General features: G+C 51.9%; 1 protein-coding gene across 52 annotated transcripts in view; it reads right to left on the bottom strand.

The window, feature by feature from the left end:
• Ablim2 (actin binding LIM protein family, member 2) overlaps window positions 1–21,786 on the bottom strand; it is a 124,967-nt gene that overhangs the window by 67,202 nt on the left and 35,979 nt on the right. For all 52 annotated transcript variants that reach the window (XR_015636745.1, XR_015636739.1, XR_015636732.1 and 49 more), the window contains 5 exon segments: window positions 18,275–18,418; window positions 14,258–14,441; window positions 9,440–9,555; window positions 7,747–7,873; window positions 4,832–4,925 (listed from right to left, as the gene is read on the bottom strand). Coding sequence is in view for 26 of the 52 variants with exons in the window: in XM_087583854.1 (XP_087439980.1) it covers window positions 4,832–4,925; window positions 7,747–7,873; window positions 9,440–9,555; window positions 14,258–14,441; window positions 18,275–18,418 (665 nt within the window). In the remaining 26 variants the exon portion in view is untranslated.

Consider the following 21,786-nt stretch of genomic DNA (forward strand, 5'->3'; position numbering starts at 1 on the left):
CCTTTGCGGGGTGACTGCTCTCCCACTGAGCTATAGCCCAGCCTTTGGTCTTTAGAGACAATCTCACTTTGCAATGGCAGGCTAGCCTTGAACTTGTAAGTCTCCTGTCTCCTGTTTCCTTCTGAATACTGGAATTCCAGGTGGGTGCTACCATGCCAGGTTTGCAAACTTCTTGTGAATTTTGAAAAACGAATCCAGATGCCAAAAGTCCTGATTGTCATGGTGCAATGAGGAAATGAAATTCACAAGGCAAGGGAGCAAAAAACCTGAGTGGGTGTCAGGCAGCCCAGCGGTACTTGGTACTTGGTACTTGGTACTTGGGCAATAGGACTGGTTCCCCAGGGCTCTTCTGAGACCCTGCAGGAACGTCTTGTTCTCAGATAGAGAACCAAGTTAGTGCTTGCCCAGCAAAGCCCTGGAAGTCTGGAGTCCCTTCCCAGGCTGGCTCTGTCCTTATGCCCATCCCCCTTAACACCCCCCTGGCTCCCCACTTCTCAGAATCTGAGACTGACATAAAGGCCCACTGGCTGCTCTTATCTCCACCTCCCCTCTTCATCTGCACCATTAGCTTCACTTAGGATGTCCTCTTGGGAAGCTGTGTCATCTACCCACACGTCTGCTCTTAGGGCCGGCCTCCAGAGATGCATCCATGAGGGTGCATCAGGAGCACCTCAGACAGGTCCATGGTCAAGCACAAGGACTCCCTGGGGACAAAGAGTTCTGTCCAAACACATGTGCGCTCTCTCTCTCTCTCTCTCTCTCTCTCTCTCTCTCTCTCTCTCTCTCTCTCTCTGTGTGTCTCTTTGTGTGTCTATATGTGTTGTCTGTATGCAATATATGCCTATATCTATTTTAGGAATCATATATATTTATTATATGATTAAGTCTGATAAAACAGGTTACCTAGAGAACTGGATTTGCCTCCTGTTAATAAATAAATCATATAACATATGCCTGTATATGTGTGCATGCTGTGTGCCTGTGCCTTTCTGTGTGTCTCTAGGTATTGTATCCACATAAGTTATAAGTTATGGGTTGCCCCTCTCTCTCTCTCTCTCTCTCTCTCTCTCTCTCTCTGTGTGTGTGTGTGTGTGTGTGTGTGTGTATGTGTGTGTGTGTGTGTTTATATAAGTGAAATGCAAAAATGTCATTTCTAAATACCGAATAGGTGTCAGCACTCATTGGAGCGATTTTTGTTTGTTTTGCATAAGCCAGTGTGTCTTTTGAAAACACTTCTGTAAATGGCACACTGGTTTTAGGGGCTTGAGATGCTATCTTCATTGCAGCTTTCAAATGCTCCCAACTATTTGAAAACAGTTTGTTCTCTGCTGGTAGCAAGGCGCACATGCCTACGAGCGGCGAGGAATGTGCCCATGGGAATACGAAGTGAGAAGTTGAAAGCAACATCCAGTCGTGACAGGGGATGGTGTTCAGAAACAAATGTCTGTGTGACTCCCTGACCTGACCCAGGGCAGAACAGCCAGGACAGTCTCTTTTCCTGTACACATCCTTCACAGTAGGGTCCCTAGCTCACAGTGGGACCCAATGAGTCCCATAGGAGTGAATACCAGGAATGGAGAAGGAAAGAAAAAGAGGAATGGAGGAAGGGGAGGAAGTGAGGAAGGAATTAATTAGTGGTCCCAGGGAGCCCTGAGCTTCATGTTACCAAGGCAACAGCCATAGGTATAAAACTGCACTGAATGTGAGCCTTAAACCATGGTGCCATCAGCGTTAAGACAGTGGGGCCAAGTCACCTACCATGTTTACCCCACCTTTGCAGTGATAGGAAATAGGGTGGCAGCTAAGGACTAGGCTCTTAGCACTGCCAGGGTCACCCCACACACACATATACCTCTCTCCTATACCCAGTTCCAAAGGACTTCCGAAGGGCATGCTTCATGAATCCTCCCGAAAACTGCAGCTCTCTACAGGTTGACTTCAGCCACTTCAGGGCTGTAACCTTGTAACCAGTGTGAGCTCTGCCTCATCACCCACACGGCACCTCTGCTCTCACCTGTCCATCTCTGCCAGTGCCCCTCCTGTGACCGCAGGAGGTCTGCGGAGCAGGCTCCTCAGAACTGTGACAGGCATGACAGAGGACAGGAAGAGGGAGTAGTACCCTCTATCACCAGGAACACCCATTTCCCAGGCAGTGCTGCTGGCACTAACAGCTTAAGATGGCACCATGCCTGCCTCTCACAGTCACAGCACAAATGAGGCAGCTGTGGGGGAGCACAGGAAGCTCCTACATGGGCTTCACAGAGAGGACAGCTGGGGGCAAGAAAGACGGCAGGGACCGCCAGCAACCCACCCACCTGGCTCAGCACAGCTCTGCCAGGCTTCCTACCTGCACGAAGTCTGTTCCCAGCCCTTCTCAGCGCAGGAGACTGGACGGCCTGCCTGTGTGACCCTTGCCCTCAGCCAGCCTCCGTACCCTTGTCCTTGTTTCTTTCCTCCAACAAGTCACTCGTTCCTGCAGCTCCCCGAGAGTGCAGCATTACCAGCCAGGCGGGCGTCAGCCTGCCTGGCCCAGCGTCAGGCAGTGCCACTGCAGCGGAGCTCCCTTCTGCAGAGCTGGCTGTCTCCACCCGCAGCAGCTCCCACCTCACACCCGCCAGGAGACTGCTCAGAGCTGTGCAGAACCCGCAGAACAACGACTCAGTCGCACCACCTCCACTAACCACCACTGCAGCGACTCGCCCCCAGAGAAGGCAAAACCAAAAGCGTGCAACCCTAGGGGAAGTCCTTCCTCCTCCACTGAAGAATGTAGAGGAAAACCAGGACTGTCCAGGTCCTGGCAGCTAGAACAGCCCCTTTGCACGGTCCGGATAGAGTGCACCAACAGTGTTTCACATCACTTGGCCCAGAGACACACGGTAAGGACACTCATGCTACAGATGAGGTCATGTGCTTGCCTAACTCTCATCGTGCATGGGGACCTCAATGGCCTCACAAGGACCATTCCTCCTCATGCTTTTTCCTAGGGTAACTCAGAGCGGAGACATGGGGGGACCTGTCATAGTACAAGCCTCACCAACTCTCTCACAGTCCAGCTCTCAGTACTGGATGGGGTCTGCCCACCCAGGCTAGCTTTTCTAGTGAGGGTCTGCCAGCCTCTGCAGTGAAGTGGGCCAGGTTCCCAAACTGTGCTTTTAGTATCAGCAGCAATGGCAGAGACAGATCCAAGATGCGCCCACATTGAGCCCACAGACTCAACTCGGTGAGACAAGATTAGGTTGCCATGACACCCAAGGTCTGCTATCTGGCTGAGGTCAGGAGATGTAGGACAGTCGGTGGGAAGCTCTGCTTGAGGATTCCCCACACCTGGCTGAGTTCTAGAGTCTTCTTTACTTCAGAGAAAGAGGGAGAGCTGTGTGGTTGACCAGATACACGGGTGCCAAGGTATAAGAGAGAGGCAGGAGCTCCAGGTCCGTAAGGGAAGAAAGACATGGTTTCTTGAGCTTGAGGTCCTGGGTGAGACAGCAGAGTGTGCTATGGGGAGGGGCACAGAGTCAGGGAGGCCAGGGAGGCTGTCTAGGGAGGTGAAACCACACAGTTCTTATACTCACAGCCATCCCAGGGGCCTCTGTCCAGGCTAATCCTGGCAAATGCTCTTTTTAATAGCTACCATTTAAACTCTTTTAAAAGCTCCTGGGGGCACACGATAGTCTAGAGCAGGAGGATCAGGAACTGGAGGTCGGCCTCTACTATACGAGTTCAAGGCCAGCCTTGGGCTACATGAGACCCTGATTTTAAAAAAATTAAAATAAAAAAATAATGAAAACAAAACCCACTAAGGAGGAGCTCGTGTTCAGGGAGGGAGACAAAGAAGGCTCCTGGGCAGAGTAAAACTCAGAGCAGGTGGAAGGAGAAGCAGGGGAAGGGGTGGACGGGGCTGGACCAGGCTTAGGTGGGATGGGACAGGTTGGCCTTTTGTTCTAATCCAGGATATGTCTGCATGAATACCAGCTGTGCTCCCCACCCAGGACCAGACTCACAGGACCCACAGGAGACCAAAGTCACAATCTCTCTACACAACCTCCTCCAATAGCTTGACGATCCCAGTCCAGAAGCAAGTGATGCTTATGAAAAGGAAAGAGATACGCCAGCCCGCCTCAGGGCTGGGGGAAGGCAGAGCCTTACCAGAGCCAGGTCAGCAAAGGCTGGGGTGGGAGAGGGTCATAAGATGCTAACCCAATGGTTCTTAACCTGTGTGTCTCAATCCCATTGGAAAGGGGTCAAATGACCCTTTCACAGGGGTTGAAGCTCAGATATCCTGCATATCAGATATTTAAATTCACAACAGTAGCAAAATTACAGTTATGAAGTAGCGACAAAAATAATGTTATGGTCGGGGGTGTCTCCACACCACGAGCAGCTGTATTAAAGAGGATTGCTTCATTAGGAAGGTTGAAAACCACTGCTCTAACCTAAAAGCAAGCAATTTACGGTGACTTCCACGAACTGTGTAAGCATTTGCAGTTTTGACCCAACATCCATGTTCCTGTGGACCTATTTGAGGGAAGAGCAGGAGCACACACGGAGCCATGGGAGAAAGATGTTCAGTGTAGTCTTATTTACCACAGTAAGCCAGAGCATGCTATGCCTAACAAGAGGACAGGTCTAGTACGTCCCAGATCCCATGTGAGGAGGCGTGCGACATGTGTGGACATGTGCTTACAGCGGAGTGAGTCAAGTGTCCACATGAACTCTATGTGGACAAGAAAAGAGTGTGCGAGGGTTCTGGGCACAGGGGAGAGACAGTTAGAGGGTTCAGCTCTTTCTGAGATTAAACCTCAGAGAATGCCAGCCCTGGCCACAGGCTTCTCACCTCCAGCACCCGACCAGTGATGTACTTCTCACAGCCATCGCAGCGGATGCCAAACTTGGTGTGATAATCAGCCTCACAGTAGGGCAGCCCATCCCTGAAATGAGACAGCCAGTCAGGAGGGCATGGGGTCACCCACTTAGCTCCCAACATGCAACAAAACTCACAAGAGAACTGTCCAACAACATGGAGGCAGGGTGGCTTCCTCCTACTCCTGGGGTACAATTCCTGGACAGGTAGCACTCATTTGCCACCACATGAGACATATCATATGACAACCGCACACTTCCCAGGTATTTATACAGAGGAACAGGGGCCAGGCCACCTGCCCACAGGATGACAGAGGAGAGAGGGCGGGCTCCAGAGACTGGGAGAAGGAACAGAAGCAGCCTGGGAAATGAAAGGTGCTAACCTGGCTCTTCTCCCAGGTCCTTCTGTTCAGGGGCCAGAGAGGGTGCAAAACCCACCCTGAGGACAAGGGTACAGGGGTGACTTGAAGGCCAGTAGCAAGTGCTATAAAACAGAAGGGCACAGGGCACCTCTGGCTGTAGTGGAGGATCCTAGGGTGAAGCCTGCTTTCTGCCTGTGTGGCAAGTATGGCTGTGTATTCAGTGCTGCTGATGGCAGCGGGGAGTCCATGTGGAGGGAGACTGCTCTGGAAGCTGCACTCGGGAAAATGGCTGACTCTGTTCTGTATTAAGTGAAATAGCCATTACCCCAGTATCATGGAGGGATGGCACAGACAGGACATCTCGTAATTTACCTATTCTCTCTCCTTAGCACTGCGAGCCTAACACTAGGTGAAGTGCCACAAAGGTAGAGAGAGAGGGCACAGGGAAGGGAGGGTTTGGGGAGGCAACGAGGTTGCAAGTGGCCACACTCAAGATAGAAAAGGGTTGCTGGGAGGAGACACGCAAACTGCCTTGGGCCCAAATATCATGTCTCCAGTGTGTTACTTAACATCGGCCCCTCCCACAGTAAAACGGGAGCAGGGAGAGTGAGGTCATCACAAGACAAGGTGATGCTGGGGACTGACTGGCTTAAGGGAAGCACTTGTCAGTGTCCAAGACTACCCGGTGTTGCTAGCTGTGGTTCTCTTCAGTCATGGGTCACCACCCAGCAGGAGTTGGTGTGGAGGTGACGGGAAGATGGATACCTGCCACTATAAAGCATGCTCGCTGTGTGGGCTGCAGCTATTGTGAACTCTATCTAGACTTCCCACCGCTATGACAAGCATACTCAAGGCTGTTGGGGTTTAAACTGAGTGCCACACTCCTTCCCTCGATGCCTGGACCCTCACAATGTCCCAGAACGGATGCTCGGGGGTGGGTTCCCCTCTGTGATTGTCCTCCACTAATCTCAACTCTCAGAGTGGCCTCCCAGAGGGAGGGAAGATGCAGACTGGAGACCCCTACAAGCCCATTTATCTAAGCAAACTCAGGAAGTTCTTAGATACCATCTCCATAGCAACAGCAATGTGATCTCCCCCTCAGTTCTGGGATGGCTCTAGAGGCTGCTAAGTAACATGCTGGTGTGGGTGAGCCACCAACGCCCTGTGTGGGGTGGCACCTGATTGGGGGCATGACTGCCATTTTCTTCAAAGAGTCCTGCACACCAGGCTCTGACTGCCTGAGTCACTCCCCACAATTTGGCTGTGATGGAGGCCAGGGAGTCAGGCTTTACAGAGTCATCCATCTGAGTGGGAGGAAGCTCACTTTGGTTGGGGGCAATGTTTCATTTTGTGATCAATGGGACACATGGTATAATCAAGAACACAGAGAGGTCCCTGTTACTTGCTATTCAGCTCCTGGTGACAGAACATACTGCCAACCTGGGTGCCAGCATGAACATATTGGCCACTGAGACTCTACACATGTGCTCCTGGACATTTGTGTGTTTGAACATGTGCATGCATGTATACACATGTGTTCGTGCATGTATGCATGCATGGAGGGATACATGTGCACATGTGTGCATGCATATATGTATACATGTGTTTATATGCATGCATATATGTGTGTATGTGTACATATGTGTGTCATGTGTGTGTACAAGTCTGTGTGTGCATTTGTGTACATGCACTCCACTCTATGTAATTGTATAGGGAACCTTTTTCACCCAGTCAACCTCTATGCAGATGCCAATTTTGGAGCATGAAGGAGAGCTTTCCCATGCTGGGGGTGCTCCTCAACCCCCACCCCACCCCAACTCACTTCACTTACACCAGGAGGTGGGGACCTTCTGCCTCACCTCCCAGGGTTAAAATATATCCCAGCTCATGACAGGATCCCACAGCCTCTGGCAAATGCTCTCTTGTCCTCAGGCACTCTTAGCCCCTTAACAACATATCGGGAGAGCAGTGAGCCTAAGTCCATCTCTGTAGATCAGAGAATACACCTGTAGGCTCCCATGAGAACAGCCAGCCCTGTGAGCCCTTGCAGCTAGTGTCTATCGGCTGTCATGTGCTCCACAGGGCATCCGGGGCCAGGAATGTCCAGGCACCAGGTAGCATCCTGCGACTGAGCACCAGGTGCTTTGTGTGTTTGCTGGTTTGTTTGTTGGTTTTCATAGCAGAGCTTCTCTGTGTAGCCCTGGCTACCCTGGAACTCACTCTATACACCAGGCTGGCCTCAAACTCAGAAATCTGCCTGCCTCTGCCTCCTGAATGCTGGGATTAAAGGCATGAGCCACCACACCTGGCCAAGAGACAGGTGTTTTGTGACGTCAGAGCTGGAGACAGCAACCCACTTTAGCAGGACTGCGGGGAAGAAAGATGAAGGCTACAGGGACCAGAGCAAGTCCTGGCCCTTGCTCTTTGTCCAGTAGCAGGACTAGACAGCACACTAGGACTGGACAACCCTGCCCCACCTACAGCATTGGCCAAGTCCTTCTGGACTGGTTCTGCCCACCACACTCACTTGCTGATGTACTCTGCATTGAGGAGTTTCCCACAAGTCTTGCACTTGAAGCATCCCAGGTGCCAGTGCTTGTCCAAAGCCACCAGTGCCTGGCCATTCTTGATTTCTAAGCCACAGCCCCCACAACCTGAAACGGAGAACAAACACAGATACTTTCACTGTGGGCCCAGAGGTCTCATATCGAAGGGCCCCTCAACACCCCCAGGGGGGCACTCCCAGTGACCTGGACTCTTTTTTTTTTTTTTCGGAGCTGGGGACCGAACCCAGGGCCTTGCACTTCCTAAGCAAGCGCTCTACCACTGAGCTAAATCCCCAACAGTGACCTGGACTCAATCCCTCAGAATCTTAGGCCCCACAGACTAACCCAGTGTAGCCCTAGAGGAGAGGGCCAGACATAGTGACATGCTAAAAGGACCCTGTCTCACAGTTAAAGGGAGCATTTGCGTAGCCCATGGTGAGGCTTGGTCCTGGGTGAGGAGTTTTGAGCCTGCGCAGCCTGTGCTGGAGACCGGAAAACCAAGGTGGAGAGGAGATTCATTCTCCTAAAAGATCGGATCCGTTGCAGAATCAAGTCACGCCAGGGTGTACTGGGGTCTAGGCTGGCCTGGGGTTGGACAGTGGCATGCATGATCAGGTGTAAACCTGGTAAACCAACCCCAAATCCATCCTCAGCTGGAGGCAGAATAGCAAACCCACCCATAACACGGCATCTCACCTAAGGGACACGACCTTCCTGGATGGGTCTGAGCCCCATTCTCTCTTGCCACTCCTACTCCTGGCTCTACTTTCCCACCCGCCACATAACCGCCAGCTATGACTTGTGGATACCAAGGAAAGGGTGACATTCTTGTGAGCTATAGTTCTGAACCACTAGAGAGCAGATCCAAGCACAGGTCCCAGATGGCATGAGTGAATGAAGGCAGGTACAGATGACATCTACTAGAGAGCCTGGCTGTGCTCTAGCAACTGTGCTGTGACCAGAGCTGGGGCTGCTCCAGCAGTAGAGACATGACTGGCAACATTGCCACCAACCGGCCCACCAAGTACCCTAGAGTAACAAGTGGAGGGTGTCTGGATTCCCCTGCCTAGGCCCCACAGGAGAATTCTGTAGCTCTGGGTCATCATGAAGGTGCTCTCAGTACCCTCCCCCATCCATGTCCCTGCAAAGTGCATAAGGAGTGTTGCCATGGGACAGAGTGCTCACTGTGAAAGACCCTGGTGCCCTGACAGCCCTGCATGGCTCCGCCAGTGGCAAAGCCATTCTGTGATGGCTACTGCCTATCTGCCAACCACAGATAACATCCTTAGTCTATGAGAGACACACAGGGGTCCCTGCCCTGCACAATGAACTATGGCTCTGCCATCAAGGTGGATCTGACCTCATGCCAGCACCACAAGGAAAGATGGAGAGGAGGTTGGAAAGGCTTCCTGGAGGAGGAGACCTAGAGCTGGGTGACGACGGAAGGGACATGGGATGAAAAAGGTGAGGTGGCTATGATGGGCACTGCCTGTACAAAAGGCTTAGTGGCAGGAGGCTGGGAGGTGGGGGGGGAGGGTTTCTTATTGGGTTCCCAGCATGCAGTGCTCTATTACTGTGCAGGCCCAACAACGTCAGGCTCCATCCCAGGTCCTGTCGAGACCACCCCAGCTTGCAGCTCAGCACCCACCCTTCCAGATGCCTGCTCACACTTACTCCGGAGGCCCTGGGCCACATGGGCACTGTTGCCCACCAATGTGGGTGGAGAACACTTCTGGCACATACAATCCTTCCCATTGAAGGTCACACGGTCCCCAGGAGGAAAAGGCAGCCTGAAATGAGAGTGGACGTCCTGTCAGCCACCTCCAGCCCTCCTCTCTTGCTGTCACTTGAAGGCATGGCTTCCCGGCTCAGTAGACAGTACTCTTTCTGGGGGAATCAAGAACCTAAGCAGACTAGGCTGGGTCCAGGTCCCGGCCTTGCTGTCTGGTCCTGCACCCTTCTTGGCTATCCCATATCACCCCGTAGCTCATAGATGCCTGCACCTGACACCTGCTAGTGGTGCAGTCTGAAAAATACCAGGTCTTAACATGGTGCATCTCCCCAGGTAAGAAGCTTTTAGGATTGAGAGGGAGCCCCCTGGCAATCTCTAATGTGCTCTCAGTCATGCTCTAGCTGTGCAACCTAGAATATGTAACTCAGTCTCTCTGTTCCTGTATCTCATATGCAAGGGAAGACTATTGGCATGCATCACAGGCTTGCCGTCCATTCAGATATCCCCTATGGAACATGCTAGCTTAGCTGCTAGGGTTGTGCATGCCCAGTGGCCACTCAACCTATAAGCTTAAATGGAGATACATTCTAGAAAATTCACACGCAGTATAATCACCATCATTGTGACACGGAACACCTGGCCAGTGCCAAAGGTCCCCAGACCCTGCTTCCCACATCCCAGACAGCAGATCCACACTGCCAGGACCTGCCCATGTGAGTGCTCCTCGTGTTAGCATTCTGTTCTTACTCAGAGACAGCCCTATTCCATTGCATCTGTTGAAGGGCACTTGAGCTGTTCGTACTTGAAACCTGCACCACAGGACTTCCTTCCCGAAGTGGAATTCATGGTCACCTACTGTGTGATTCTGTCTCCAAGGGAACTGTACCGCTTCATGTCTCCTTGCCTCATGGCCTTGCCAGAACTTGTTATTATCCACCATGTGTTGTATCTATACCAGTGGGCACAGCTGCCATTTCACAATGGCCTTGGCCAAGGTCCCTGGCAGCTAATGACACTAAAGTATGTCTTCTGTATCTTTTGGTCATTTGTGTATGTTCCTTGGTGAAGTGTCTGGTAAGCCATTTTGCTCACATTGGATGTTCTTATTGGATTGTAAAAGTTCTTCACAAATTTGATCTTCGTTGGTTATTTTCTTGTTGCTATGACAGAAGACCCAACAAGAAGCAACTTATCTTGCCTCACAGTTCAAGAGTAGAAGCCCATCATGTCGAGGACGGCATGGAGATAGGAGTGGACGGTGCTGTTCCCACTCTTCTAAGCCAGGAGGTAGGAGTGACTAGAAAATGGGGCCAGGCTATAAAGCCCCTGTGACCCATTTCTTCTAGCAAGGCTCTATCTCCTAAAGGTTCCACAACCTTCCCAAACATCGCCACCAGCTGGGGACCAAATATCCAAACACATAAGCCTCTGGGTGGCCATGTTTACCCAGGTCACAGCAGGGTTTATCCTCAGAACCCTGGCTCTCTACCTGCATTAGATTTTATGTGTGTCTGTTTTGATGCAGAACTTCAGTCTGTAGCCGAGCCTAGTCTCAAACTTGGGATCCTCCTGCCTCAAGCTCCTCAGGGCTGGGATTGCAGGTTGTGTGCTGACATGCCTGGCTGCATTGAAATTCTGTTGATGTCTTCTGACATTTTTCCCTCCCAGCCTGCAAAACCATCACTCTGTTGCAGGGCAGGCCCACTGGGGCCAAGTTCACTCAGCTCTTGTGTGTCCAATAAAGATTTATCTTCATTTTTTTTTTGGTGCCTGTTTTTTGATGCCCCATTGTATAATCCGACAAGGTTACTGTGCCCAGCTCTGTGACACCATCACCACGATCAATTCAATTGCCGTTTGAAATGGCATTTAATCAGCAAGGTCAACTCTGGACCAGTTTACTCATCCCTCAGAGTGGCCTTAGGCTGTGTGTCTGGCCTTCTTTTTCAGAAGGTTTTTGACTAACTACAGCACTGATTGGTGGGTTTTATTTTCCTCTTGGTGCTTACAGACACCTTGTTTCCCAGCATGCATAGCTCCTAGTGGAAGTCTGAGCTCCTATGCAGACATGGTGGGTTTTGGGTGATTTCTGTTGTAGTAGTTGTATTTTTCCTGCTGTTTTTGGATTTCTTTATTTTCTTTTCTTTTCTTGCAAACCTTTTGCAGTGTGGCTGTGGACACCTGGAGAGTTCTCGCTGGCTGGCATGTTGTACGTAGGGTTGACTGTGAACATCTGAGTACTCCGTGAACATCTCTTTTTAGGGTCACTTAGATTTGGGGGCTGTAGGTTTCTAGCTTTCAGCAAATCTAGACAATCTTCATTCATTATTTTACAAGGAATTTTTGGTCTGCCCTGACTACACAAGCAGGCAGACAGACTTACAGACTAATGGACAGGCAGACAGTGGCTTTACACCCACTCCACTGTGTACCAGTGTGGAATCTTCTACTGCCATAATTTGGGTTTCCTGTCATTTCTTACATGTGCCTGGTCACTCCAGGAGTTACATGTTTGGCTTCTAGACATGCTGTCCTTGAAACAGCAACAGAGTGGACATGGCTGCCCCCGTGTCCATATCTGTTGATGTCACCCTGGTGGTGTCCACAAATCTTTTTCCAAGTTTTGGTTGGTTTCTCATCTGGAGGCCTACACTTCTGAGTAAATCCCGGATGCCATGGACTCTATGCAGTTGGGTGCAGGGCTCTCACACCTTCCTGTAGAGGTTGGGCTCAGGAGGTTGCCAGCCTTTAAGGGACATCCCATAAAAGCTCACCTTTCACCTCAGAGTGGGTTCACTCTGCTCTGGGGCTATCTGAAGCCCATCAATAAGGTCCACCCCTGCAGTGCCCAACAAAGTCCTCAGTGCTCAGAACTCAGTGTCCCCTGGGGACTGTGCACTCACAGCAGCCTTGCTGGCCCTCACCCACTGATGGCTCATGTTCACCGTCAGTTTGACTGGATTGAGAAACATCTGGCAGCCGTTGCAGGACACCTCTGGGTGTGTCTGAGAGTGTTTCCAGAAAGGAAGCCCATCTTGAATGTGGGCAGCAGCAGCGTTGTACATCCACTTACCATGGGCGGAGTATTCTGAAGCCATGGGGGCGGGATTCTTCCTTTTAAAGCATTTTACTGGGGCGATTGTCATCACAGAGTGAAGTCCTCTTGGTGGAGACAGGAGTAGGTATTTGGCCTGAGATTTGCAGGACCCATTCTCTCCCCCTTGTCTCCACGTCCTCCCAGCACCACCTTCCTATTCACTCTCTCACCCTGGCCAGGAAATCTCCAGCAGGAAGCAGGAGTCTGGCCTGTGCTTTGCTGCCCTTGAACTTAGGCCCCCAACTCCAGCGTGTGCTTGCTGGCAGCCAACTCTGTGTGGTGTCTAGCCTAGCTGTGTGTGCAGTGGCAGAGCCCCACCCCGACCTACAATCTGAACAGCACGGTCTGTTGTCACGCAATATGGTAGGCCGACCGTGACTGATGCCACATGGAAATCATTAAGGTATTTCTGGGGGCCCCTGATCCATCTACACTATAGAGCACACATCAACTCTTCCATGGAAAATGTCCCCCGTAGAGCTTCCTCCTCTTGATGTCTTCTGGTAAAAGGCTTCAGTCTGGCCTTGGGTACATGCTGTGACCAGAGATGGTGGCTTGGAAAGGATGTGGGAGAAATCACACGCCGGACACAATGATGCTGGGAACTACTGATGGTCACTCTTTTCTTCACTCTAGCCTGTGTTTGCTGGTCAGAGGCTCCAAGAAGGCTGCCATTGGTCAGAAGGCACAGGCGACCATAGAGCTTGTCAGGGTAGCATCCAGACTCTTCATGGGGAATTCGCCTGCTCTATGCCAGGTACCAGGGACCAGAAGCAAGCCTCCCCTCTTGGCCCTCTCCCATACACCTGTTATGAGACAGCCATGGGCCAGGATGGGTCATGTTGCAGAGGGACAGGACAGGGGGGAGAGAGGGGAGGAGGGTGGGACCTACTGGGTGGGAGGGAAGGAGAAGAGAGAGGGAAGAGGAATGGTGGACCCAGTAAGCTCCACAGGGCCTGCCTTCCCCTTCTGGAGGAATCTGAGAAGCTGAGGTAATAGGTCCAGAGCCAATGCTGACAGAGCCCTGGGCTAACACCCATGGACTGAATGGAGGAAGGGAAAAAGGAATGAATGGGTCTAAGAGGCTGAGACCCCTCTAGGAAGGAGCTTGGGGAGGTCTCGGAGGTGCTGGAGACAGACTGAGGTGGATGAGGATGAGGCAGAGGACGAGACAGTGTCACATGTGGAGTCCTGAACCAGGACAGTGGCTAGGTAGATTTGAGGACAGCAATATGTGAGGCTTCTGTGGACAGAGGTGTGGCATCTGCAGGTTGGGATGTGGAGAGTAGAGCCTAGGCCTGTGGGAATGGGAGGGCAGGGCCAGACTAATACCTGGGCAGGCATGTCAGGAAGCAATGTTAAAAAGAGTAGAGCCGAGAACAAGGACAAGGACGGGGTTGAGATGGCTGCCTTGGAGACAAGAGGTAGCCAGGGTATGCTGTGGGGTTGGGTGGGGGCAGCTGGGGCCTGGGTAGAAGGTAGATGGCCAAGGGTAGAAGGAAGGACCCAGGTAAGGGGTAAGGGACTGTGGTGGGGCTGACCTAGGGAGGCTAGAAGGCTTGAATGAGGTGTAGATGCATGAAGATGGAGGGGAGCCAGGGCTGGGGATAGATGTGCTAGGAGGAGGGGTAGAGGCTGGCAGAGCAGAGGCTGGACCACCTACCTGCAGACAGCGCATACGAAGCAGTCAGGGTGGTAGGTCTTCCCAAGCGCTGACACCACTTCCCCTTCAATGAAGCAGTCACAGCTGAAGCAGCGAGTCCCATAGAGCCGCTGGTAGTCACGTGTGCAAATGTGCTCACCCTGCCTCACGAAGAAGCCACCCTCAGCCAGGTCACAGCCGCATGCTGTGGAGAGGATGGAAGGCTGGGTCAGTGGAGTGACCCCAGCCCACCCGATGCAAGCTTCAACAAATCCAAATGGCTAAGGATACCTGGGATGGGGCTCAAGGGACAGGCACGAGCTCCTCTGCTAGCATGGAGTCAAATGCATTTTCAGTATAGAAGCTTCCAGAAAGAAGCACCGAGAAAATGAGACAGGGCCAGCTTCCCAACCTTGCTAGGATGTGATGAGGCTCATTGGCCTCTGAGATCCTGTGAGCCCCTCTAAGATGTTCCAGTGGTAGAAGGAGAGAGAGAGAGAGAGACAGAGACAGAGACAGAGACAGAGACAGAGACAGACAGAGAGAGAGACAGAGAGATAGACAGAGACAGATAGGCACAGACAGACACAGAGACAGACAGACACATACAGACAGAGACAGAGAGACAGAGACAGACAAATAGACACAGAGAGAGAAGAGAAAGAGAGACAGAGACAGAGACAGAGAGACAGACAGACACAGATACAGATACAGACAGACACAGAAACAGAGATAGAGAGAGGCAGACACAGACAGACAGACACAGAAACAGAGACAGATAGAGAGAGACAGACACAGAGACGGACAGACAGACACTGGGTACCTTTACACTCTACATTCTGCTCTGGGCTGAAGATCCCAATGGAGGACAAGTGAGCCATTACTTGGTCCCCAAGTCCACAGGGAAACTTCCCACTGCCTCCCCTTTCATCTGGGCTCCCACAGTCCTCAACCCCTGACTGTTGAAGTATGGCAACGCCAGACCCAGAGCAGTAGGAGGACCTACTGACTCACTGCGAGTCAAAGCCCCAGGGAGCAGAGATTGATGAACCTAGTGGAGGAGCAGAGAAGACTTGCAGGCTGTGCTTTCAAGTGTCCACCCTGGGACTACTGGTCACCAACAGCTGGTGGGCCCCAATCGACTTCAGAGGACACAGTATGCCCCCGCCTCAAACCCTCTAGCCGCAGAAGCACATGCGAGTGAGCCACTCAGTGTCTCAGATGGGACAACCTAGGAGTTTCTACCACAATGCCGTTTTCAGAGCCGTGGCTGCTGGTATAAACTAAGAGGGGCCGTCCATGTCAGATGCATGCATGCCAATGTTAAAGCTAGACTATTACATCCTCGTGGCCCACTGTCTCAGCCTGTGGCTGCCACTGCCATCACTGCTACCAAAGGCTAGATGCCAGTCTGGAGCCATGCTGGATTCCTCCTCCACACCCAGTCTGGGAATGAAACCCAAGGTCTAATCTTGTCCCACCATAGATCAAACAAATGTCCCTTCAGCAAGACCAGGCCATGGGGCTGACAGAGCCACACAGGATTGTACTGCAGTGCCTTGGAAACAGGACAGTGCCACAAATATTCAGGGTGCTGACTCTGGGCTATGTCTGCCTGTCACAGCTGTGACAGCACTGGTCAGTCCTTAAAGGAGAAAGTGTGCAGGGGGCAGAGACCTAGCCTGGAGTGAGCCACACTGTAGCACAGGGAAAGAAACACAGACAGCACAGAGACAGAGAGACTCCACTGGCTCCTGGCCCTCAGCTTCCTGCTAGTTTCTGGCTGCCTTACGGATTCCAAGGTCACCCCAAGACAGTGACATCTCAGACCTCTGCTCCTAAAAATAAAAACTCCAACTTCACCAGTAACCCAAGTCCTTCATGGAGACAATGCCTCTCTATCATGTTACAGTTTGAAAAGGATCAAGTTCACAGAGGCCCGGAGGGTTTGGGGAACACAGGGGTTAGCAGCAATGGGTGTGAAGGCAGGGTCAAGGTCACTTCCTGGAATCTTTCTTTTCTTCCTTCCTTCCTTCTTCCTTTCTTTCTTCCTTTCTGTCTGTCTGTCTGTCTGTCTGTCTGTCTGTCTTTCTTTTTTCTTTCTTTCTTTCAATTTGTACGTTTTCATGTGTGTGTGGAGACCAGAGGTCAACACCAGGTGTCTTCCTCAAGTTGTCCTCCATATTGTTTTTGAGACAGTGTCTCTCGGATTCAGCTGGGCTGGCTTCCCAGTGAGCTCCAGGGGTCCTCCCGTCTCTGCCTACCCACTAGCACTGGATTACAGATGCATGCCCACATCTAACCTTTTCTATAGGTGTTGGGCTTCTGCGGTCAGGCTGCAGAAAGTGGCTGCTGTTCTCTGGAGAAAAGCTTCCCCAGAGCTAATGTGTCCTTTCCTCTGGGGAGGGATGGTCTGGAACTGTGTGAAATGACACTCTCTGTGTGATGGCTCTCTAACCTCCAACTCATGCCCACTCTATGGAGCCTGAGGCATGGGTTTTCCTAGCTATCCTGGGAGAGAAGTACCACATCATCATTTCTTTTCCCAAACAGCCCTAGCCATCACCCTCGGGTCACTGCCACAAAGGATTCTGCTGCTTTTGTCATGTGTGATAGTGGGGAAGGACTAGAAAGACGGGATGTCATTGTGAGAATGCATCAGGGCCAAGATGTCTAAGATGCCTAGACCTCCCTCAACCCTAGTGACTCTTGAGGCAACAATGAAAGCCAACTGCCCATGTCCTGAGGCAAGGACTCTGAAGGCTAGTGTTTACTTCAGCTGAAGGCAAATCCCTCAAGGTCCAAGAATAAGGTTAGAGCTAGCTCAGGCTAACCCCGTCACTACCCCACAGACCATGTTTCTCCTGTGGAGGCTGATCATGCAGAGTTGACAATACCAAGAGTGTTTTGGGGTGGCCCTTTCTGCAGGAAAGTCTCTCTTCAAACACCAGGACTTTATACAGAGAAACTGAGCCAGAGGACCAGAGTGGAGGGAGGGGAGTACCATAAACAAATACCCAGGAATGTCTACAGGTTCAGGGGCCATGGGGAACCTGGAATCAAAACCCTAGAATCTCCTAGCTCCATCTTCCCTCTCTGAAGTTAGCCATCAGCCCCTCCCCACATTTGACTTGGTAGTGTCGCCTCCTACCTAGGGCAGCCTTGCTCTTGCCTGGCAAATTTCTGTCTCCAAGTCACAGCCAAATGTATCTCCTCTGTGGACTCCTTTCTGGAAGCCTCTTGACTCTCCTGTGAGCCTCCATATCCCAAGGATTAGGCTCCTATTCTTTCTATCCAAGCAGTAAAGTTAACATTGAGGGTCCCTGTGGTGAAGGCAGTACCAGTCCCCATACAGCCCAGGTGATCACCACTGCCAAGCCTGGGGCCAAGTGCATAGGGCTCCAAACCAGCATTCCTTTAATGCTGCCAGCTCCTTGAGTCTGGACACCATGTCCAGTGGGTGAGTTTTTTCTCACATTTCTGGGGTGTTGGATGGAGATGTGCTTGGTCCCCAGCATGCCCGTGAAAAGCAGGGCAGAGGAGAAGGCTCTAAAGCCGTCCACATCCACCGGAGAGGCTTTAGCTCCTCTTGTTCTCATCTTCTTGATTTAAAACCATTGTATTTTCTGGCTACTTTTTATATGCAAAGAAAAACGGAGGGCTTTCATTTAGAACTTTTTCAGTGCTCCTCACATGAGAGATGTAGCATCTAGGGTAGCAAGCTCCCTGAACCCCAACTACTGATGTTACACAGCCAGCAGAGATCACTGACACTGTGCGTAGTGACCCAGGGATTCCAGGATTGGATTCTCTGATTCTGGGCCAGCCTCATGCATCTGCCCCTGCAGACCCAGAGTCTCCCCCCGCAACCCCCAACCCCTTTCCCAATGATTCCCTTGTCACACCAAATGACTCAAAACTCTACAGAAGCTCAGGTGTGTCCAGAGAGCTTTCTGGACCAAGAAAGAGTGAGAAGGGTGGCTGGGAAGCCCGTTTGGGGCACTACGTGGCCAAGCACAGGGCCAGATACACACTCACCTTTGCACACAAAGCACCTGATGTGGAAGTACTTGTTCTGCACCCGCAGCACCTCTCCCTTGCACACATTCCCACAGGTATTACACAGGATCGCAGTGCTGGCCGGCTTCTCCAGTGGGGCATGAGCAGCCTGGGGCTGCGACACTGTAGGGAGAAAGGAGCCAGGTTAAAGGGAGGGGTATTCAGCACAGGGAGAACAAGCAGAAGGCTTTCCAGCATCCCCCAGCCATAGTGCTGGTGCCATGGGGCATAAGGTGGTAGTCTATCCCCTCCTCCCATCTGGGATCAAGTGACACTCAGGTTTATGACAGGTGACAGTTCTGAGAGCCAAGACCATCTGGTAAACCCATCGAGGGCTCTGTGATTGCTGTCCAGTGAGCTGTCTTATCCCCATCTCTGTGTACATAGCTATGATGTCCCAACATGTCTCTAGAGTGGCAAGGCCACTCCTGTCCCCTCCTGAAGGGCAGCTAACCCTTGTTGCATTCACCTAGTACAACTTTGACACCCAGAGCCTCAGAGTGGCATCACTTCCAGAGAACCTGGCAGTCTTTCAGCCTTGAGACCCTTAGCCTCTTCTTCAAAAGCAGTTGCAATGCTGAGGGCCAGTTTCACATTTCCTTTGGGTTCTAAAACATGGGAGTAAACATTGCTAGTGTCCCCTGAGAGTCAGCCACAGCCAGGTAGGCTGTTGAAGGAGGCATTAAAAACCACAAGTTCAAGAGCCAGGGTTACATTACGGTCCCAGGACCAGGCATAACCATCCATCCACTCTCCCCACTGCCTGCTAAAGCATCTGCAGATGTCAGCTCCCAGCATGCTGGGTCATGATGTGGAAGCCTTGGGTCTGCCCCTCAATTGCCCTGTATCTGGGAAGTGTCCAGAGACTCTAGAGTTTTAGCCTGAAGGAAAAACTAGTTGACTGGAGGAACTAAAGAGCCAAGAGCCTCAGGTTGCCACACAGGGATCTCACATGGGTCTGCAGCCAGAGGGAAGGGATTACTAGGACCTGACCTAGATAGGCCACACAATTGGCAATACACAGACTTTTCTATCCAGCCAATGTACCTGGATGTACGTTGGGACATTATGACTATGTATGGGACTTGGGGTCTCTGGAGCTTAGACATGGGCTGAGGAAGCAAAGGAAAGGTCCTTGGCTGATCTGCACGGCTTGATGACATCAAAGGGCATTTCTTGGAGATGTGATTAAGGAACCTGTCAGAGAGGTACAGTAGAGCCCATCTTGACAAGGAAGGACCATGAGCCATGAGAGCTGGCATCTCTAGAAGCCAGCGAAAGTGAGGTGAGTGTTCCGATAGTCACAGCCTCAGCTCTAAACCTGCCCAATCCTCTAGCACTTCTCACCTTCATTATTACAGTCACAGGACACAGGCAAGTGATGGAGGGGACAGGATGGAGCACACCAGCCATCTGCCCCTCTCCCTTGTAGTAAGCAGGACCCACCACTAACCACAGCAGCTCACAAGGGTAATCTTAGCCAACCACTGTCTGAAGCATCACACTGAGAACAAATGTCTGTACATGTCCAGGGACCATAGATGCAGGGTGGGGACCCACAGCCTGCAGCCACATGCCAGCTCTCTCTTGAGAGAGCCCAGCTCCACCTACCACACAACCAGGGTCCACTGTGTCACAGACAGCCATGCAGAAGGCAGTTGCTCTCTCCAGTAACAGCCCAGGGGCTAAACCACATGGAGCATGATTCAACAAGGCCAGGATGTGACTGCTCACCTAAGGCTGCCACCTGACCTTTGCCTCCGCCTCCTACCTAGGACCAGCCAAAGAAGCCAAACTGCCCCTAACCCATCCCTCAGTTGAGTTGGTGTTTCAGCTTACCCAGGCTGCTATCCTCCCTGGGCCTCACTTTGCCCTCTCTCTGCCACAGAACTTCTCGCACCCTCTGTGACCTATGTCACTCTGATGACCACAGTGACAGTGGTGTCCCCGAAGCAGCGACAAGATGCAGCCCACATCCCTTGCTGTCACGTGCAGCCACCTCCCCTTCATCCCCACACCCTCTCGGCACCTCGGCCACGATGGGACCTCTAGCACACCAACCTGCCCTGTCCCTTCCCTACTGAATTGGATCAGAGACACCGATTCATAGGATGGAAATCTGGTGGGAGGCCAGAGTGCCAGGGCCCCTGGTCCAGCTGGATTTTGAGAGACTCGGTATGGCCAGTCCTTTCAGCTGTGTATTGGTAGCACAGCTGGAGTCGCACACAGCTGGGCATGGCTGGATATGGGCTCTTGTGAGTCACCCTGGTCCTGTGTAGCTCAGAGAGGGAGGGTGGGGTGGCTCTCCAGGACTTTTATGTCCATCCAGTTTAGGACACAAAGGACAATGGGCAGCATCTTCTCATGCTCAGACAAGGCAGGGATTATATGGCGGAAATCTGGCTCAAGGCCAGGAGGAATAAGAAGTCATTTTCAGATTTGGGGTCCCATGGGCTATGGGGTTATGCTTGCCTGGGATGCAGTCTGGGCTATGCCTCTTGTGGGGTTGTGACCTTGAGAGAGTTCCTGTCCACACCACTCCACCATCCCACCACCCCATCTTCTCACTGCCTTTCCATCTGTCCTTGCGTATCCACCCACCCTCTGCCTTCAATCTGTCCTTCCATCTGTCCTTTCCATCCACCCACCCTCTGCTCACAACCCCTGGTCCTGGGGGAAACCTGGATCAAGGGCAAAGTGATTCTCTTAGCAACCAGCCCAGCAAACACTGAAGTGTTCCACAACACTGACCAACTCATTTTTTTTTCCTCTCTCTCTTTCTGGAATATGTGGGGGCTGGGTGTAGCTCAGTAGTAGCAGGGTGCTTGCCTAGCATTCAGAGGACCTGGGTTTCATTCCTAGCACCAGTTCCCAAGTTACTGGACATGCATTTGATTTGAGGGAAGACCTATATTAAGAATGTGTATTTGCTGACCAGACCCCACCCTGTCCACTAGAACACCCTGGAGGTGTGGGTATGGCTGTGGTGCTGCCCTCTGGTGGTCAGAGGAAGATCTGCACCACGAATGGGCCTCCCAAGAAAGGCATGCCAGAGAGCTCTACTTGTTCCCTTTCAAGCTGGCTGCAGATTCGACATGTGGGCCTTTGCCCCTAGTGGGATTCATTCCTAGAATCTGGGGCAGTCGCTGAGTTGCAAGGTCAAGTATACCCATGGAGAGGCCATCGCACTGCTCAGCCTGCCTGTTTCCTTCTCCCCCCACCCCCTGTCAGTGCTTAGAGGGGACATTGTTTTTCACAGCAGCAGGCAGAGTGCTGCCATCTCCAGCTACTTGCAGATGACTCGAGGCTCTGAAACAGGACAGTCAGACGGGCAGGAGAGCACTGGGAAAACAGAGTCCCCAACTGTCCTATGCTGCATGAGACATCTATGGGGGAATAGGGTGCTGGATAGAGGCAGAGGGAGGGGGACTCAGGATGTAGGGCTCTGGTGTGGCTCATCCAGTGACCCTGCCTCTCCTAAAACCACTCCA

Source organism: Rattus norvegicus, chromosome 14 (genome assembly GCF_021556685.1).
Source record: "Rattus norvegicus strain SHRSP/BbbUtx chromosome 14, alternate assembly SHRSP_T2T, whole genome shotgun sequence".
NCBI lineage: Eukaryota > Metazoa > Chordata > Mammalia > Rodentia > Muridae > Rattus > Rattus norvegicus.